The sequence below is a fragment of the Convolutriloba macropyga genome, chromosome 3, assembly GCF_964194025.1.
Source record: "Convolutriloba macropyga chromosome 3, txConMacr16.3, whole genome shotgun sequence".
Lineage (NCBI taxonomy): Eukaryota > Metazoa > Xenacoelomorpha > Acoela > Convolutidae > Convolutriloba > Convolutriloba macropyga.
The window spans coordinates 41,920,300-41,939,878 of NC_134470.1; the positions used below are offsets into that span (position 1 = coordinate 41,920,300).

Genomic DNA, 19,579 nt, shown 5'->3' on the forward strand with positions numbered 1-19,579 from the left:
TCAAAATTTTAAAGAAACTTGTTTCTTATTATCCAGTTCTAAGCAATTTTGAGTTATTTTCAATCCATCCGATTCTATTGAAAAAAAAACTTTGTGAGATGATTAACCTGATTTATTTCAGTATAGTTTGGCATATTAGATATGAAATTAGGATTAAATCTAGCTTTGAGAACTTTTGGATATTAGTGTATGAATTGCATAAACTATACTAGCTATGTACATTTTTGTACACAAAATTGTGCGTGTAGTATGTATTTATAGTGGTGAATATAGTAGTGGATAAAACAAGGGATTCAACAAACAGAAAAATTTGGCCTGATTCGACATGCGCGATTAGCGTTAGGAGAAAGGGAAAAATTTAACTGGTGGTTGAATCCCTTGTTTTATCCACTACTAAATACAGCCGATAGAATACCGGAAACAACTCAGTCGTTCAATAACACTTGTATCTAACCCTACATAATTCAGAAACACGTTTTTAGCTGAAGTCTTGACTTGAAATTTGGCTTTTGATTTCTAACATGACTTCTGTTCTAGAAAAGTAGCTTTAATTTGTAAGATATAGTGATGAAGAAGAACTGATGGTAATACTCAAGGTCATTTCGAGTATTTTTGATCCCATAATTTAAGTCCCTCCAACCTATTTAACCTAACCCTCACCCGAACTAGCCCCCCGCACCTACGCCACGCAACCACCCCCCCCCCCCCCCACACACACACACACACACACACACACACACACAATTCTCACTTGAATTGGATTTTTATCACTATATTGCTTCTTATTTCTTTTATATATCTGAAATATGTAGGGTTAGACAAAAAGAAATAAAAAGCAATATACAGTGAGACAAAACCCATTTTTGTGAGAACTGTGGGCAGGTAGATAGGGGGTAGTTGGGAGTGGTGTGGGTAGTTGGGGTGGGGGTAGGTGTGTTGGGGGGGGGGGGGGGGGGGGAGGGAGGGGTAGGTGTGGGGGAGAGTTCGGGGGAGGGAGTAGGTTAGATAGGTTGGGGGGACTTATATGGGATCAAAAAGAATGACCTTTTCACCTTGAATATTACCATCAGCTCTTAATTACTATACATTGCAAACTAAGCTACTTTTAAAGTCCATTTTTCTAAAACAAAAGTCAAAGTTCTAAAACAGAAGTCAATGTTCGAAAACAAAAGTCAAATTTCAAGTCCTGACTATAGCTAAAAAACATAAGCAGTAGAATACCGGAAACGAATTGAATAGTCGTGCAATAAAAACTTATCTAACTCTACATATTCAGAAATATGAAAAAACAAATACAGAGTGAAAATTAATCTTGGGGTAGAAATGTGAATAGGTAGGTGGGTGTGGGGTGGATAGTTAGGGAGTAGTGGGGGGGGGGGGGGGGTTAGGTGTGGGGTGGGTGTAGGCGTGAAAGAAGGGGATAGTTTAGATAGGTTGGAGGGACTTATATGGGATCAAAAATACTCGAAATGACCTTTTAACCTTGAATTTTACCATCAGTTCTCATATACTACACATAAGCCACTTTTAAAGACCAATGTTCGAAAATGGAAGTGAACGTTCTAAAACATAATTCCATTTTCGAGAACAAAAGTCATGACTTCAGCTAAAAAACATGTGGAATCTCAATTCTTGTCGTAAAAAGACCAACAGGACTAAAATAAGGGGCAATTAGAGAGGGTGTAGATTAGAAATGTGCTATGAACGCAAAAGCACTTCCATCCCACTGGGGCTTGGCTTCGGTACCTCTAGAATGAAGTCCAACATCTTAACAACTAAGCTACAATGAAGTTCATTTATCGCTTTACATGAATATCTGCCATTGACTTGATGACTAACAAGGTACAGTTTGTCGATCATGGCGTAGTATTCTGGCGGAATGACAGAGGTGATGGAGTCCTTGGTCAGGAGAGAGTCCACGGAGCAAGAGCCCCAGAGCATCAGAGGCAGAATAGCCAGAGTCCACAGCAGGTAGGCACGGAAGCTGGCTGACGAATTCCGACTCCTAACTTCACTACAACAGACAAAAAACATCAACCGACTGACATCGGACAAATTGATCTCGAACGACAGGGGGTAACTTAAATCTGAGAACGCAGCAGCCTAGTTAATTTTTAATAGGTGCTCAATTTCCGAACAAGGAGGTGCTCACACCCCCTACCTTTGTCGTAATAGATTGAAGAATTAACAACTTGGCTATGATGCCCTTGCGTTAGCTTGTCTTACAATCTCTTCTGTTTTACCAACAGGCTTAATTTGCGGATAAGAGCAAATTAGGTCACGCAAAAATCAAGAAGTGAAGCGTAAATCTTTTAAATTTGTAGATAGATATATTAGCTGATGAGCAGTCCTGCAAAAAGGCACTAAATTTCATGTAACAAGGAAGCTCGTCAATGTGCGTTTGCACATGATGTCCCGACCCCCCTCAATCAGAATTTTGACTTAATTATCTACCAAATGAAGAATCTACCAAATTACCTACAAATTTGTGTATCAATTAAAAACCCTTGAAGCTCAAACCACTATACAAATTAAAATAACGCATTACAGGCACGATCATTCCTACCGTTACGGACCAAAAACAAAAAGGGCGAAATTAAAAATACGTTTATACTTTGAGAACAATTAAGTCTGCAGTCATAAAAATCATAAGATTTCAAATGAATGCTTTGATTGGCTTCATTGATATTGACCACAAAAAGAACAAAGACAGTAAAAAAGTCAATTAAATTTAAGATCTCAATCTATTCACAAAAAAAAGCAAATATGATCAATTGCGCATTGTATTATGTAACATAATGTGTATAATAATGTAATATGCGACTTTCCATAAAAGTGGTAATCGGGAAAGACAGCAAAAAAGTACCTCAAAACGCAAAAATAGTCCAAACTGGAAAAAAAACTTGAAAACTCGTAGTAAAAAATCATTATTTATATGGTAAGCAAGGAAGACCACTTTCTTACTGGCAAGAAGAGAAAGTGATATCTGTCATTGCTGAGACAACGCGCTTCGATGTACTGGCCCCTTCACGCGGGGAGAAGCGAAGTACTCAAAGACCGGAACAAAAGAGTGCACGGAGGAACAGCAGAAGCCACGGCAGAGCTGCTGGGAACCGACACTTCCAAACGAATCAGGGAGCAGCCGACCCAGAGGATACACACCGAGGTGTATGCATTCTACCGCTAGTCGGGAGAATTATCGGCAAAATCTTTGCCACCAGATTGGGAATTTGGGCCGAGGAAATTGGAGTTCTCGGAGAGAACCAAACGGGTTCCGAGAACAACGATCGACGTGCGACTCCATTCAAATCGTTCACCGCGTGGACGAAGAAGTCAGGAGAGTGATGGGGGAGAAACAACAACAATAACAAGATCTCGGCACACCAGGGGTGGTGTTACTCGACATAAAAAAGCCTACCCGAGTGTCAACAGACCCCTCCTCTGGACTATACTCCGAAACCTAGGCATGAGTCAAACAGTGGTGGAAGTGCTTAGAGGCCTACACGAGGGGACTCACTACAGAGTAAGAGGCCGGCAAGTGCTTAGTGAAGAATGGCTGCCATGTCGAGGCCGCATGCGCGACAACCCCTATATCAATTGAGCATTGTATTATGTAACCTAATGTGTATAATAATGTAATGTGACTTGCCATAAAAGTGGTAATCGGGAAAGACAGCAAAAAAGTACCTCAAAACGCAGAAAATGTCCAAACTGAAAAAAAAACATGAAAACTCGGAGTAATAAAAATTATTATTTATATGGTGAGCAAGCAAGACCACTTTCTTACTTGCAAGAAGAGAAAGTGATATGTCTCATTGCTGAAACAACGCGCTACTCGATGTACTGGCCCCTTCACGCGGGGAGAAGCAAAAATAGTCCAAATGCACAGTTTGTGAGAGACAGAGTTCACAGAGAAGAGCAATCTCACCAATCACCAGCCAGCTTGCTCAGGGACAGGGAGAGCGGAATGTGAAATATGCGGCAAAAACATCCTGCTGCGTGACCTCCCGAGACATCGAGGCGTAGTTCATGGAAAGAGGGAAGAGCCCACCAGTTCTCTTCGCCCCCGAGGCCAGTGTCCAAAATGTGGCAAAAGGTTGCTGAAAAGGTCAAATCAATCATTTACATCCTGGGATGTGACGCTCGTCCGTTCAGTTTCCCCGCCCTGAGAGGAACTGTCCTGCAGTTGAGATGCTAACTGTACCCACCAACGTTGCGGCTGCTTGATTCGGTACTGTTTTTCGGTAGTCTTTTTCAGAGGTCAGGCAGAGAAGGGCTACGTTACCCGAGGAGAAACCGTAGCGAATTAGCAGCAGGGAGAAAGCAACCCAGCATTTGCTCGAGCTGGACATAAAGGTGCGAGAGAAGGAACCTTTTCGAACGATTGTGGCAACGCTCACCAGCAGATTCGAGTGGGGGATACTGAGCGACTCGTTTGCGTACGGCGTCTTCATGGATGACACTAAAGTTTCAACCGGTGCAGGTTTGTTGAGGTTTCCCAATGACTGCCTCCTGGACGACTTTAAGGAGAAAAGTGAAAAGCGAGTGGCCATCATGGGGAGACCAACGACTTAGTAGATCGAGACCCGAAAACAAAGGCGGTGGAGAAGATCATACCGCAGATGGAGTCCCTAGCAAGAAAGTACCTCAAGGCAGGTATCCAGGCTGCAAGCATACAGATAAGTATTAAGTAAATACTGTCTCAAGAGAGGGGGGTTATCCTACGATACTTAAACATGGGATAATAGGGGGTTATCCTAGACGGAAAGGGATTAAGGGGATTAGGCCGCCTTGGTACTCATTTTTCTGTCATTACAACCCCAGCGACGGTTGATTTGAAAGCTATTCACCAAATTTACTAGGAATTGAAAAAGGATTATTCTCAATACGGTGAAAGGTTTGTTTATTTCTTGGCAACATGTCAGTACTTGGATCCTGACCTTGATTTGGATATTGCGATGAAAATGAGACCCTATGGTGGACTGATTGGTAGTGATAATTCTTCTCTGGACAAGTATTTCAAGTCTTACAAGTTCTTACGAGGCTTCAGGTTTTTTCTTTGAATATAGTGAAAAAGGGCCTGGCTATTCGTATGTCCTACCCTGTCCAGTGACAAACGAGTACCTTGGTCACGTGACAGGACTTGCCTTCTGTCTATATGTAAAAACTTTTAAAAGCAATTTATTCAGTTTGCTGGAATGTTGAAATCACGACCAGTTGTTCTTGATTTTGAAGGCTTTCGACATAAAAAGTCTGGTTTTATTATCAAAGAACTAGCTGTTTCGACAGAAAATTATTGCGATACTGTGTCATTTTTACCCCCAACTTCATTCAACAGACTGTCTTCGAGTGAGAGACGATCATACAGTTGGGTGTCAAAATATCTCCATGGTTTGAATTGGGAGAGTGGAGATTATCCATATTGTTATTTGCAACAAATTTTTGATAGCATAGCACTTCGATTTCCCTTGGCAACTTTTTATGCAAAGGGAAAAGAAAAAACAGAAACTCTTCAGGAACTTCTCAAGAAGGGCGTTATCAATTTAGAGATTTTATTATGCCCAAAAAATGAAAATTTAAATTTTTTCACGAGACACCAATTTGTATTTTATATGTTTTAAGTTGTCCTAAGCGACAAAGAAATAAACACTGTGCAAGAAAAAAAGCTGCACTTTTTTAACCTGTGGCTAACGAATGAATCGACGGTCCGAAAAAGCAGCACCGTCTCTACTTCAAGTGAACTTGTCCCCAAATTTAGTGGTTTACAGTTGTATAGCGGATGAAAATCAATTAACAGTTACATTTGTCAAAGAGGAAAAAGTTGACAGTGGTGGTCAAACTGTACTGAGGAAACAGCAAATTGTCTGTACTGGAGCTGAAATAGAAGCCTTCAAGAAATACCTTTCGCTCTTGGAGTACTTTCAATTGTACCATGTCTTTGGAAGAGAAAATGCGAAAGCTGAAACTAACCCCTTTACCTATGCCCAAGCGTGCAGTAACAGTTCTGATGTCACTGAACGATAAGAGCCTTCCAGCTGAAATAAGACAAAGAATTGAAAGGAGCAACGTACAGTCAATTGTTTTCAGAGACAAAACTGACAGAGTAAATCCAAACTACACCATTCCTTTTATTGATGATAATCAAAACTCACAACTTGTAACTTATGAAACTTATATAATGAAATAGCCAAATTTACCTCTTTTTTAAAAAACTTATTTTGAAATGAGTAAAGCAGAGGATCAGTTAGATACGGGCGCGGCAATAACTGACTTTGTGTTTGATGATAATCACCATGAAAGACGATCATGGAGGTTTTGTAATTCAAGGATACCACGATCGGAAGTTGTTTATTTTACACAAGTTTTTATTATAATTTTTCTCATAATAGTTTTTCTGGTAAAACTTGTTTTTCCAGCTGGAAAGTGAAGAGTCTACATTTTTGTTTTCTCTTCTTTCTTGTACAGTTGGATACGCTCTTCCCAACCCAAAAATATGAAAATCATTTCAACAACTGACCGGTTGTTTATGGCCGTTTGCGGTCCGTAATGTTGTGGAAAAACAGAGCTTATTTTCAGAATGTTACTCGAAAACACTTTTTCTCCAAAGTTCCTCTCGATTTTTTATTTCTACCAACATGAACAACCCAAATTTAAGTCAATAGAGGCAAAATTAAACATACAGTTTACCTAATTTTCAAGCTTCGATTTGATATCGGAGCTCGAAAACTGTCTGTTGGTGTTTGACGATTCATGCGAAGAAATTTTCAATGACAAGAGTTTTCGAAATTGGCTACAGCAGGACGTCACAAAAACATTAGAGTAATTTACTAAAACACAATTTATTTCAACAAAGTAAATGGTCACGAACTATTGATCTTAAAACAACACACATCATTTTATTTAAATCACCCCGTGACATTCAACAGATTGGTTTAATTGGTCGACAGCTTAATAACACGCAATTTTTGAAAGACAGCTACGAGCTAGCAACAAAACAACCCTTTGGTCATTTACTGATCGATCTGAATCCAACAACATCGGACGTTTTACGTTACTGCTCCAATATTGTTCCACCATGACCATCCATTTTTTACCTTCCCCCAGCTAAAGCTGTTATAACGAATTTGAGTAATGAGAAAGAAAGAGCTTTGTATGCTGCTCGGACATAAAATCAAAAGAACTAATCAAGTCGGCACCAAATAGTTTTATTAACTTTCTGTGCGAGTGTTTGCTTAATGTTGTCAACGGTAACGTTCCCGTCAAGAAAACTTTGATACAAGGCCAGGAAAATTCATTTAAAAAACTTTTATCAAAACAAACAAGTTTAAAAAATAAAAGGCAGATTTTTGCTAAAAACACGGTTCTTTTGAAAGGTATTGCTCTCTCGTGTTACCTTCATCTAAGGAAGTGATAATGTATACTGAAGAATTTATTTTAATTCCCAAAAGAATGTTCATGTCAACACAACCGGCAAAAAGCGAAATCTTTGATAATCCTGTTTACAAACAGAAAGCCACGCAATTGTCTCTCATTCAAAGAAACACGTTTGAAAAACCGGAAAAAAGTGAAAAAGAGGATGGAGCAGTCCAGAGAGAACACAGCATAAATGTTGAAACAGTCCATGAGGAAAAAGAGGAGCCCATGAGTGATGACAATGAAATTGAACCTATTGTCAAAAAAAGTACAACTATAACGTTTCAGTCAATAGTGAGACATTTGGGAGTGATGGTGAAAAACAAAATCGGAAGAGCAGAAATCATTCTCAACAAGATATTAGAATCCCCGACGGTATTCATTGAAGATCCAGGTGGTATCATTCATATTGATAACCAACCACTTGGCTTAAAAGCGTCAACTTCTTTGTATAACACACAGCAGTCAACAAAGAAAATTGATATTCAAAAATATTCTAGAGCGTTATTAGCTCTCGAATTTTCATCTCATTTAGTGTCGAATACCTATGCCAAAAAAATCTTGGAAGCAGCTGAAAGCGAAGAAGACATTTTTGCAAGCCCACGAGGACAATCAGGAAGCGGTTATCAAGTTACCAACCAAACAAAAACGGGCACAAAAAAAAGACGACAAAAGACAAGACCAAACAGCCAAAATGGTCTTACTTTTTCTGAGAAACGAACGTTGGACCGACAGTATTTGAAGGAACCTGCATCGTTTGGAAACCCAACGCGATTTAAAACCCAAAGCAAATTATCGTTTGGTAAAGTTAAAACATACTTGGAAACCAAGCCATCTTTTACAAAATATCGCCCAATTCGTTTACGATTTCCTAGACTTAAAGTATTAGTAAAAGACATAAATGAAATTTGGTCCGTTGACTTGGCTTATGTGGATAAACTAGCAAAATACAACAGAAATGTTAAATATTTATTGGTTGCGGTCGACTGTCTTTCCAGATACCTTTGTGTGGAGCCCTTAAAGACGAAGTATGCATTGGAAACTGCCTCGGCCTTTAAAAAAAGATAAAAAACAAGCAACCACAAAAATTGTGGGTTGATGATGGTACAGAGTTTCTTGGAGCCTTCAAAACCTTATGCAACAAACAAAAAATTCATTTATACAGCACTTTTATTGAAAAAAAGTCTGCATTCGTAGAGAGGAGTTTGAAAAACCGGAAAAAAGTGAAAGAGAGGATGGAGCAGTCCAGACAGAACACAGCATAAATGTTGAAACAGTCCATGAGGAAAAAGAGGAGCCCATGAGTGATGACAATGAAATTGAACCTATTGTCAAAAAAAGTACAACTATAACGTTTCAGTCAATAGTGAGAGATTTGGGAGTGATGGTGAAAAACAAAATCGGAAGAGCAGAAATCATTCTCAACAAGATATTAGAATCCCCGACGGTATTCATTGAAGATCCAGGTGGTATCATTCATATTGATAACCAACCACTTGGCTTAAAAGCGTCAACTTCTTTGTATAACACACAGCAGTCAACAAAGAAAATTGATATTCAAAAATATTCTAGAGCGTTATTAGCTCTCGAATTTTCACCTCATTTGGTGTCGAATACCTATGCCAAAAAATTTTTGGAAGCAGCTGAAAGCGAAAAAGACATTTTTGCAAGCCCATGAGGACAATCAGGAAGCGGTTATCAAGTTACCAACCAAACAAAAACGGGCACAAGAAAAAAGACGGCAAAAGACCAAACAGCAAAAATGGTCTTACTTCTTCTGAGAAACAAACGTTGGACCAACTTTATTTGAAGGGACCTGCATCGTTTGGAAACCCAACGCGATTAAAACCCCAAAGCAAATTATCGTTTGGTAAAGTTAAAACATACTTGGAAACCAAGCCGTCTTTTACAAAATATCGCCCAATTCGTTTACGATTTCCTAGACTTAAAGTAATAGTAAAAGACATAAATGAAATTTGGTCCGTTGACTTGGCTTATGTGGATAAACTAGCAAAATACAACAGAAATGTCAAATATTTATTGGTTGCGGTCGACTGTCTTTCCAGATACCTTTGTGTGGAGCCCTTAAAAACGAAGTATGCATTGGAAACTGCCTCGGCCTTTAAAAAAAGATAAAAAACAAGCAACCACAAAAAGTGTGGGTTGATGATGGTACAGAGTTTCTTGGAGCCTTCAAAACCTTATGCAACAAACAAAAAATTCATTTATACAGCACTTTTAGTGAAAAAAAGTCTGCATTCGCAGAGAGGAGTTTGAAAAACCGGAAAAAAGTGAACAAGAGGATGGAGCAGTCCAGACAGAACACAGCATAAATGTTGAAACAGTCCATGAGGAAAAAGAGGAGCCCATGAGTGATGACAGTGAAATTGAACCTATTGTCAAAAAAAAGTACAACTATAACGTTTCAGTCAATAGTGAGAGATTTGGGAGTGATGATGAAAAACAAAATCGGAAGAGCAGAAATCATTCTCAACAAGATATTAGAATCCCCGACGGTATTCATTGAAGATCCAGGTGGTATCATTCATATTGATAACCAACCACTTGGCTTAGAAGCGTCAACTTCTTTGTATAACACACAGCAGTCAACAAAGAAAATTGATATTCAAAAACTTTCTAGAGCGTTATTAGCTCTCGAATTTTCACCTCATTTGGTGTCGAATACCTATGCCAAAAAAATTTTGGAAGCAGCTGAAAGCGATGCAGACATTTTTGCAAGCCCATGAGGACAATCAGGAAGCGGTTATCAAGTTACCAACCAAACAAAAACGGGCACAAGAAAAAAGACGGCAAAAGACCAAACAGCAAAAATGGTCTTACTTCTTCTGAGAAACAAACGTTGGACCAACTGTATTTGAAGGGACCTGCATCGTTTGGAAACCCAACGCGATTAAAACCCCAAAGCAAATTATCGTTTGGTAAAGTTAAAACATACTTGGAAACCAAGCCGTCTTTTACAAAATATCGCCCAATTCGTTTACGATTTCCTAGACTTAAAGTAATAGTAAAAGACATAAATGAAATTTGGTCCGTTGACTTGGCTTATGTGGATAAACTAGCAAAATACAACAGAACTGTTAAATATTTATTGGTTGCGGTCGACTGTCTTTCCAGATACCTTTGTGTGGAGCCCTTAAAAACGAAGTATGCATTGGAAACTGCCTCGGCCTTTAAAAAAAAGATAAAAAACAAGCAACCACAAAAAGTGTGGTTTGATGATGGTACAGAGTTTCTTGGAGCCTTCAAAACCTTATGCAACAAACAAAAAATTCATTTATACAGCACTTTTATTGAAAAAAAGTCTGCATTCGCAGAGAGGAACATTCGATCACTAAAAAACATTATCCACAAGTACCTTGAAGAAAACTGGACATACTCCTACATTGATAAACTGGATCAATTTGTGAAAACAATTAACTCACGAGTCAACCGCGTAACCAAACTTTCTCCAAATAGAGTCACTAAAAAGGATGTTCCACGACTTGTCTCTTTGAGCGCTCAAACAATCACGTTTCAGAGACCCAAATTTTACGTCGGAGATTTTGTTAGAATTGTCAAAAAGGACGAAGCCTTCAGGAAAGGGTATAAACAATCTTTCACTGACGAAGTTTTTGAAGTAGAAAGCTTAGCAACCTTCAATCCACAAACGTATTCACTTATTGATGCAAACGGTGACAAAATTGAAGGCAAATTTTATCAACCAGAGTTACAGCTTGTTCGTATAGAGAAAAATGAGTGAAAACCGTTTCACTGATGAATTCACTGTGCATGTTACTTCATCTGCTCCAATGGAAATTTTTGACTCTAACACTCTCAATTCATTTCGAAACTTTTTCAATGAAATTCAACTCGCTGGTGACTGGAGAAGAGCTCTGAGTGAGATCATTTTCCCCACAAAAAATGAGCCTATTGTAAATGGAGACATGGTAGTATATAGCTTAAAAGGGTACGAAGACAGCCAGAAAAGGGCTACTGAAGCCAATGTGATCTCTCGTCCTTATAACGGGGAGAAATTGTCTATCATGACGGGAACATATAATTCAGTTGTTGACATACTAACTACTATCAAACGAACTGTTGGACTACCAAACTTTTCAGAGAGATCAAGAAAACTGGAAAGTTTGAAATTTTTATGGGGAAAAATGAGGGAATTACTTTTCCAAGTAAAGGAATTCCGAGCATTATCGGTTTTTCGGGCATTCCAGATGGCAGTGGAGTACACATAGGTTACAAAATGAAAAGCGCAACATCAAACAGACTAATGAAGAGTGATGAAACGGCAGCATACTATGGAGAATTTCCCGTTGATCTTTGCTCAGGAAAGCATTTAATTTTTATATATACAAATATTATTGAGTACCAGTACGTTGGTGATACAAAAGCCCCCTTGCTTCGAGTCATTGATCCAAAACAACGTCTGAAAAACGGTAGTGTCTGCGAGCTTGAACCAACTCATCGAATTGTTTTTTTCCAATTTAGATTACAAAAAACTCTTATCAAACACTATATAATCAATATCGATTGAGCTTCGCACCGAAACGGGAGAATTGGTTCCCTTTTCGGGAACCAGTAAAGTTATTTTAACCCTTCAGTTCCAAAATTTTTCCAATTAGCATGGACACTTATTACGCTAACCAAGCAACATCTTTACCACATTTCTCTGGCCACTACAGGCAAAGAGGCAGCGGTTTTGGTGCATTAGCTGCGGGAAATGGGCGGGTCTATACAATTAGCAACACTGTTAAAAAACAAACAGGGGGATCAAGACTTCGCCAACAAAGAAAAACGATTAGGAGTCGCTCAAAAAAAATGACCAAGAAAAACATCAACCAAACAAAAGTTGGTCATTTAAAAAAAAAGTTCCAAAAAGAAGTCGGTCTGATTTCTTCTCTCAAGTTAAATATGATCGCTAACCTGTTATCAAACGAAGCAACCCATAGCTCTTTGGATCTGTTTGAGAAACCAGCACTCTTGGTGACTTTCGATGGAAGTTTTTGTCAAAAATTGGGACCTGTTTATAGTCCTGATGGATCCATGTTAGAGTTTGAGGTAACTGGTGACCGTAACAACTTTATTGATTTACAAAAAAATTTTTTGGAAGTCAAATGCAAAATTGTTCAGTCTTCGGGAGCTGATCTCAAATATGACGGGGCAGCTACTGCTGACACTGCTAAAACCGATGCTCCATACTTTTGCAATAATGTGCTACATTCACTTTTCTCTGACTGCACAGTGTCAGCCAACGGGTTGAAAATCTCTAACGCAAATGGAAATTACGCACACAAGAGTTTTAAAGAAACTGAGTTCTCACTTAACAAAGACGCAAAGAACACTTGGTTGGCATGTCAAGGCTATTCTTACGAAGAAGATCCATCTGCAATAAAAGCAGGTGAAATTGCTCGAAGAAAAAACTCAGTCAGAGAGTCAGCAGAATGCACTTTTTATGGTAAAGTAGCGGTAGACTTTTTCACATGTGATAAACATCTGCTCAGTGGTGTAACTCTTCGTATTGCATTCAGAAGATCAATTGATGATTTTGTCATCATTTCGGATGATGCTGCAAAACATTACAAGGTGAAAATTATTGAAGCTAATTTGTACGTTCGCAAGATGACATTGAATGACGAGGTCGTGTCTGCCATTGAAAAAACCTTGCTTACTAGCCCTGCCGCCTATCCCTACTTTGAAACTTTGACAAAGACGTTTTTGGCTTCAACTGGTCTGCATAGTTGGAAGCAAGAGGACATTTTTGCACGAGAGCCAATCCGAAGATTAGCCATTTGTCTCAATACAAACAAGCTTTTTTGGGCAACAACATGCAAAATCCATTTCATTTTCAAAAATTTGACTTGGAACAGATATATATTTATCGCAACGGGTTACCAGTCGCTGATAGCCCAATATCTACAACTGATAACAAACGCCTTTATTTTAATACAATATCAGATTTAGCCTATATTGACAATGGACACGGAATAAGTCTGTCAGACTATACCAACCATTTTATAATGGTATTTGATCTGACTAACACCCAACAAGCTTCTCATGATTTTATACATCCGGAGCTAACAAACTGTTCCATATCTATCGAGTCGAAGTTTTCAGCGGCCTTACCGACCAACATTGAAATTTTTATCATTGGAGAAAAAGCTAGTACGACGAGTGTCAAAAAATCATATTCTAACAAACTGATGGACGAAGACGACATTAATGCTTCAAATCAGAGATGTCAAAAACTAAAGCACAAATTTCGAGGTGCATTTGCAGCAAACAATTTTCCTTCAAAATTGAAATCAAACACTTTTTTAATAGTAAACGCGTCAAAATCTCATCAAAGTCCTGGCACGCACTGGCTCCTCATTTGTAAAAAAAGCAACCATCTTCTGTTTCCTGATCCCCTTGGACGATCCTTGTCTTCATACAAGAATATTTATCAACGACTTGCAAAAAATAATGTACAGTTTCACCAATTTCTTGAAAACCAACCAATTCAAAGTCAAAACTCAGAATTGTGCGGACTCTTTTGTATTTTTATTGCTCATTTAATATTTGACAATAGACAAATTGTAAATTGTAGTGATTTTCAATTGATTCGGTTTGCTCTTCACATGATGCTCTAACAAAACTAACGTTGTGAATTAATTTTTTTTTAAAACTGAATTTTTTCTTCATATACTAGTCGAACAAATAGTAAATCAGAATCTATGTTAAGTTTTCCAAAACCACTCATAAATATATCCATAATCTGACAAAAACCACCGGAATAAAGACCACTCAAAATTGATTCCACCCATTTCAAAGTTTCACTACTAAATTGATCAGTTTGAGTTTTCGAAGAAATTGTAGAACACACAAAATTGTGAATCGTTTTCTGTGGTACAATTGTTGTAGATCTTGCCAATGTTTTTGAGATTCCGCTAGTGACAGCTGTAGATTCTAGTAGTTTGGTTGCCGCTGTTGCCAAGGGTGGAAGTCGCTTGCGTACATTTGCTGTATCCATTTTCTCTCCAGATTTGTTACTAAAGTCAACGGCAAGCTGTAATTTTGAAAATGTATCTCCTTTAAATTCCAGACTCGTTGAAGTTGAAAATAAGTGTCTGAAGGTAGTGAAGAGACAGGGAACTGCAAACGTTTTGATTGGCTTCATGGTCTCAACATCGATTGCACTCTCAATAAGAACGTGAAAATGGTTAGTGGGTAACTGACAAAATTCAGACTCAAAATGAGGACACACAGCATAGTTATTCGAAGCTGTTAAGTTTGGCTTTTCGTCAGCAATTAAAAACTTGAACTGCTTTTGAAATTGTTTGAAATAGTTGGGAGAGCGCTCAAACATTGCTTCCACCATCTTTACTACACTGATCAAATTTCTGCTTCTTTGCTGGGGGTGCTTTTGATGGGGAATCTTGCGTTGCAGATTCACGTATTTTTTCTGCTTCTTTGACTAAATTTCCAAACTCTTCTAGAGTCAGAGAAATTCTCTGTTCAAACTCGTAATCCTCGGCCGCTTTCTTGAACAACTTTAGAAACACGTATGTTCCGGTTCTCTCGTACGTTTTTAAAGTTGCCCTGAACAAACGCTTTTCAGTTTGGGAAATGTCGAAATAGCAATCTCCAACCTGTGTGTCTTTTGAGGAAGTAAAAGGCATCGTAGGCAACTTGTTTGATCACTTCCAGTCAACATAATGTAAATAACTACGAAGTTAGGAGGCGCGGAAAGTTGGGATCAAACCAGTGTCGTCATAGTTTCAATTAAATCCAAGTGATTGGTAAATACAATCTCAAGTACGACCCACGGCGTACTTGAGACTGTTCATTTTAGACTTTTATACGTATGTGAACTTAGATAATAGTTAATCAAAACCATACTTCTATAAACCATCAGAACATACTTGCGAATAAAGATAACAAGTACACGTGTTTTGTATATAAAGCAATAAATTTATCAGCACAACCCACACTTCTGTGTGGGAGAGAGTTAAACATTAATAGTGTAGAGACCCATGTATTTTACATACAAGTTGATTTAGAACAGATGTGACCCTAGACAGTATAGTGCAGAGACCACACACAATTTACATAAAACCAATACAAAACAGATGTGACCCAAATTCCTTCTTAAAGGAACCACAGTGCGGCTAACCACATGCTATATACAATATATTATGCAACTAGGTGTGTCCATGCTCCAATCATTTGTTTGGTCTTAGATAAGGCGAACCTTGCGAAACACATGTTGGGAAAGAATTTTGCACTTGTGTTCATTTTTAGATAATAGTTAATTAAAACCATACCTCTATAAACCACCAGAACCTACTTGCGAACAAAGATAACAAGTACATGTGTTTTGTATATAAAGCAATAAATTTATCAGCACAACCCACACTTCTGTGTGGGAGAGAGTTAAACATTAATAGTGTAGAGATCCATGTATTTTACATACAAGTTGATTTAGAAGATGTGACCCTTGATAGTATAGTGCAGAGACCACACACAATTTACATAAAACCAATACAAAACAGATGTGACCCCAAATTCCTCTGAAAAGGAACCACAGTGCGGCTAACCACATGCTATAAACAATATATTATGCAACTAGGTGTGACTATGCTCCAATAATTTGTTTGGTCTTATATAAGGTGAACCTTGCGAAACACTTGTTGGGAAAGAATTTTGCACTTGTGTTCATTTTTAGATAATAGTTAATTAAAACCATACCTCCATAAACCACCAGAACCTACTTGCGAACAAAGATAACAAGTACATGTGTTTTGTATATAAAGCAATAAATTTATCAGCACAACCCACACTTCTGTGTGGGAGAGAGTTAAACATTAATAGTGTAGAGATCCATGTATTTTACATACAAGTTGATTTAGAAGATGTGACCCTAGATAGTATAGTGCAGAGACCACACACAATTTACATAAAACCAATACAAAACAGATGTGACCCCAAATTCCTCTGTAAAGGAACCACAGTGCGGCTAACCACATGCTATAAACAATATATTATGCAACTAGGTGTGACTATGCTCCAATAATTTGTTTGGTCTTATATAAGGTGAACCTTGCGAAACACATGTTGGGAAAGAATTTTGCACTTGTGTTCATTTTTAGATAATAGTTAATTAAAACCATACCTCTATAAACCACCAGAACCTACTTGCGAACAAAGATAACAAGTACATGTGTTTTGTATATAAAGCAATAAATTTATCAGCACAACCCACACTTCTGTGTGGGAGAGAGTTAAACATTAATAGTGTAGAGACCCATGTATTTTACATACAAGTTGATTTAGAACAGATGTGACCCTAGATAGTATAGTGCAGAGACCACACACAATTTACATAAAACCAATACAAAACAGATGTGACCCAAATTCCTCTGTAAAGGAACCACAGTGCGGCTAACCACATACCATATACAATATATTATGCAACTAGGTGTGTCCAAGCTCCAATCATTTGTTTGGTCTTAGATAAGGCGAACCTTGCGAAACACATGTTGGGAAAGAATTTTGCACTTGTGTTCATTTTTAGATAATAGTTAATTAAAACCATACCTCTATAAACCACCAGAACCTACTTGCGAACAAAGATAACAAGTACATATGTTTTGTATATAAAGCAATAAATTTATCAGCACAACACACACTTCTGTGTAGGAGAGAGTTAACCATTAATAGTGTAGGGACCCATGTAGTTTACATACAAGTTGATTTAGAAGATGTGACCCTAGATAGTATAGTGCAGAGACCACACACAATTTACATAAAACCAATACAAAACAGATGTGACACCAAATTCCTCTGTAAAGGAACCACAGTGCGGCTAACCACATGCTATAAACAATATATTATGCAACTAGGTGTGACTAAGCTCCAATCATTTGTTTGGTCTTATATAAGGTGAACCTTGCGAAACACTTGTTGGGAAAGAATTTTGTACTTGTGTTCATTTCTTTCTTTTGCGCTTACTTAACAGTTAACTTTTGAAAGGAACTTGAACTTCAAAACAATGTCCGTGAAAATTCTTTCGGAGTGTGCTATCTCCTTTGAGAGAACTCTTGTTTACCAAACAATGTTTGAAAATTTTGTCGTTCTGATACAACAGAAAAGAAAAAACGATTTGTGGTACACTTACCAGCATTGTTTGATGCCGAAGCTGTTTATTAACGCTATTGCTGCCTACCGGAAAAAACGGAGCCAGCTGAATGCACTATCATTACTTCTGGAGGACACTTACCTCCAAAAACTATACCACAAATGCTTTCGATTGAAGAAACTTTGCCAGAAGAAGTAAGACGTATCTTGTACAGATACGACTGCGATTGTGTGCCCTTATTCGAGAATCAACTCGGCACATATCAAGCCTACGAAAACTTGGGTGATATGTGGGGTGTCAAATCATCACCATCTTCACCGGAGAGTAAGCCACCGAGTGTTTCAGTCAGTGTTCCAACAACTCCTGCTGTGGATCCAAGCCCAACTTTTACTCCAACCCCAAGTCCGTCACTCTTTGAGGATTTCCAGAGGAAGAACAAGATCTGTGACAATTTTGCAAATACAAGTCAGGTTGATGTCAATATTTTATCTGGTTCAAACTTTCAGACACCACAACCCCAAACAAATTCAGCCGATTTCAAGACACCCAATTGCTCGGAAACTCCAGTAGTATGCGCAGCACCAAAAAAACGAAGACAAGAAGACTCTCTAATGGACTTTTTTGACCTCTAACAACTTATTTAATATTGAATTATATTTGCTTTGCACTATGGTGTGTTGTTACTAGCTTTTGTGAATAGCTCGCTAATTGACACTCTTGTTTTAATCTTTTTACATGGCCAGCAGACTTCAGAATCAGAATTTTACGAAAATGGACATGTTCAAACATGTTCACAAAAACAGTACTGTTCAGTGAGACAAAGTTGTGATAAAATTTCCAAAATGGACATGTTCAAACGTGTTCAGAAGATAATATATAACAGGAAGAAAATTTGTTGAGAAAGCTATTAAAATGTAAAATTAGGTTCGAACAAAAGCTTCTAAATGAATGCATAAAATCCTTATCAAACAAAAACCTCATTTAGCAAATCGTTCTTGGTATGCTGGTATAATACCAGCGCTCCTGTTGGGTATACATTCAGGTGTTAGTTAAACTAGCAAAACATTTTTTCAGCGAAAAGGAGGAAAAAAGGATTTTTTTTTGAACTGAGATTTTTTCGGTTTTCTTGCTTAATAAACTTTTTTTCGACGGAACGAAAACTCAAAACCTGAACGTCATTACAAAGCGATTATTGTGGGCTATCGATATGAATAAAAAATATCCACATTTTTCAAAAAAAAGTTGAAAAAAAAACGAAAAAAATTTTTTTGTTTTTCATGGTGACCTTTGACCCCAAAAAAATCGGCTCCAAAAGACAGTTGGGATGAAACTAACTATTGGGTTGATACTATCAGACACTGCACTACAAAAAAGCTCATAACGCTCGTCAATTTAAACTCAATCCTTCATGAGATAATTAACCATTAATTAACAGCTAATTAGCACCTGATTAGTCTAATTAGTAATAAATGAAAAAAAATCCCATTTTTTTACGGATTTGTAATCAGTGATACATGCTTGTCACTTTTGGTCATAAGAGTCAGGGCCGAAAAACGGCTCCTTCACCGATTTTCAAAACATCTGGACATTAACGTCTCGACAAAAACATCTGGCATTAATTAGCAATTGAATTACCCGAAATAATAGTTGATACACCAGGTTTTTTTTTAAACAAACCGATTTTTTGGGGGCTGGAAACAAAATCATCTCATAACAGCTGTCACCGAAAAAGGCTCGCAACAGGGGACTTGTCATTAGCTGTCATATGATGACATTGATTGATCATGATTGACAGAAAGTCTAACTTTTTTCCTGATAAAGATGAGGCATTTTTTCTTGTCAGGTCCTACGTTTTAGTGTCCGGGGAGAATTTTTTGTTATGTCGCTTTTTTTAAGCGAAAAAAATTGAACATTTCATTTGCTTTCAGTGGACTTATTAGCTGTTCAAACACCGTGACAGTAATAAAATTGTGCATCATAACCGTCCCAAGCATCCCTTATACTTAAAATTTAACAAGGTGTTGAAAAAAGCGAATT

At 37.9% G+C, this 19,579-nt stretch overlaps 1 protein-coding gene across 1 annotated transcript in view; it reads right to left on the bottom strand.

Moving 5' to 3' along the window:
* Window positions 1–19,579, bottom strand: part of LOC142336635 (uncharacterized) — a 94,239-nt gene that overhangs the window by 25,169 nt on the left and 49,491 nt on the right. Inside the window, exon 5 of the mRNA XM_075385545.1 lies at window positions 1,840–2,014. Within this exon, the coding sequence (XP_075241660.1) occupies window positions 1,840–2,014 (175 nt within the window). The remainder of the gene's footprint in view (window positions 1–1,839; window positions 2,015–19,579) is intronic.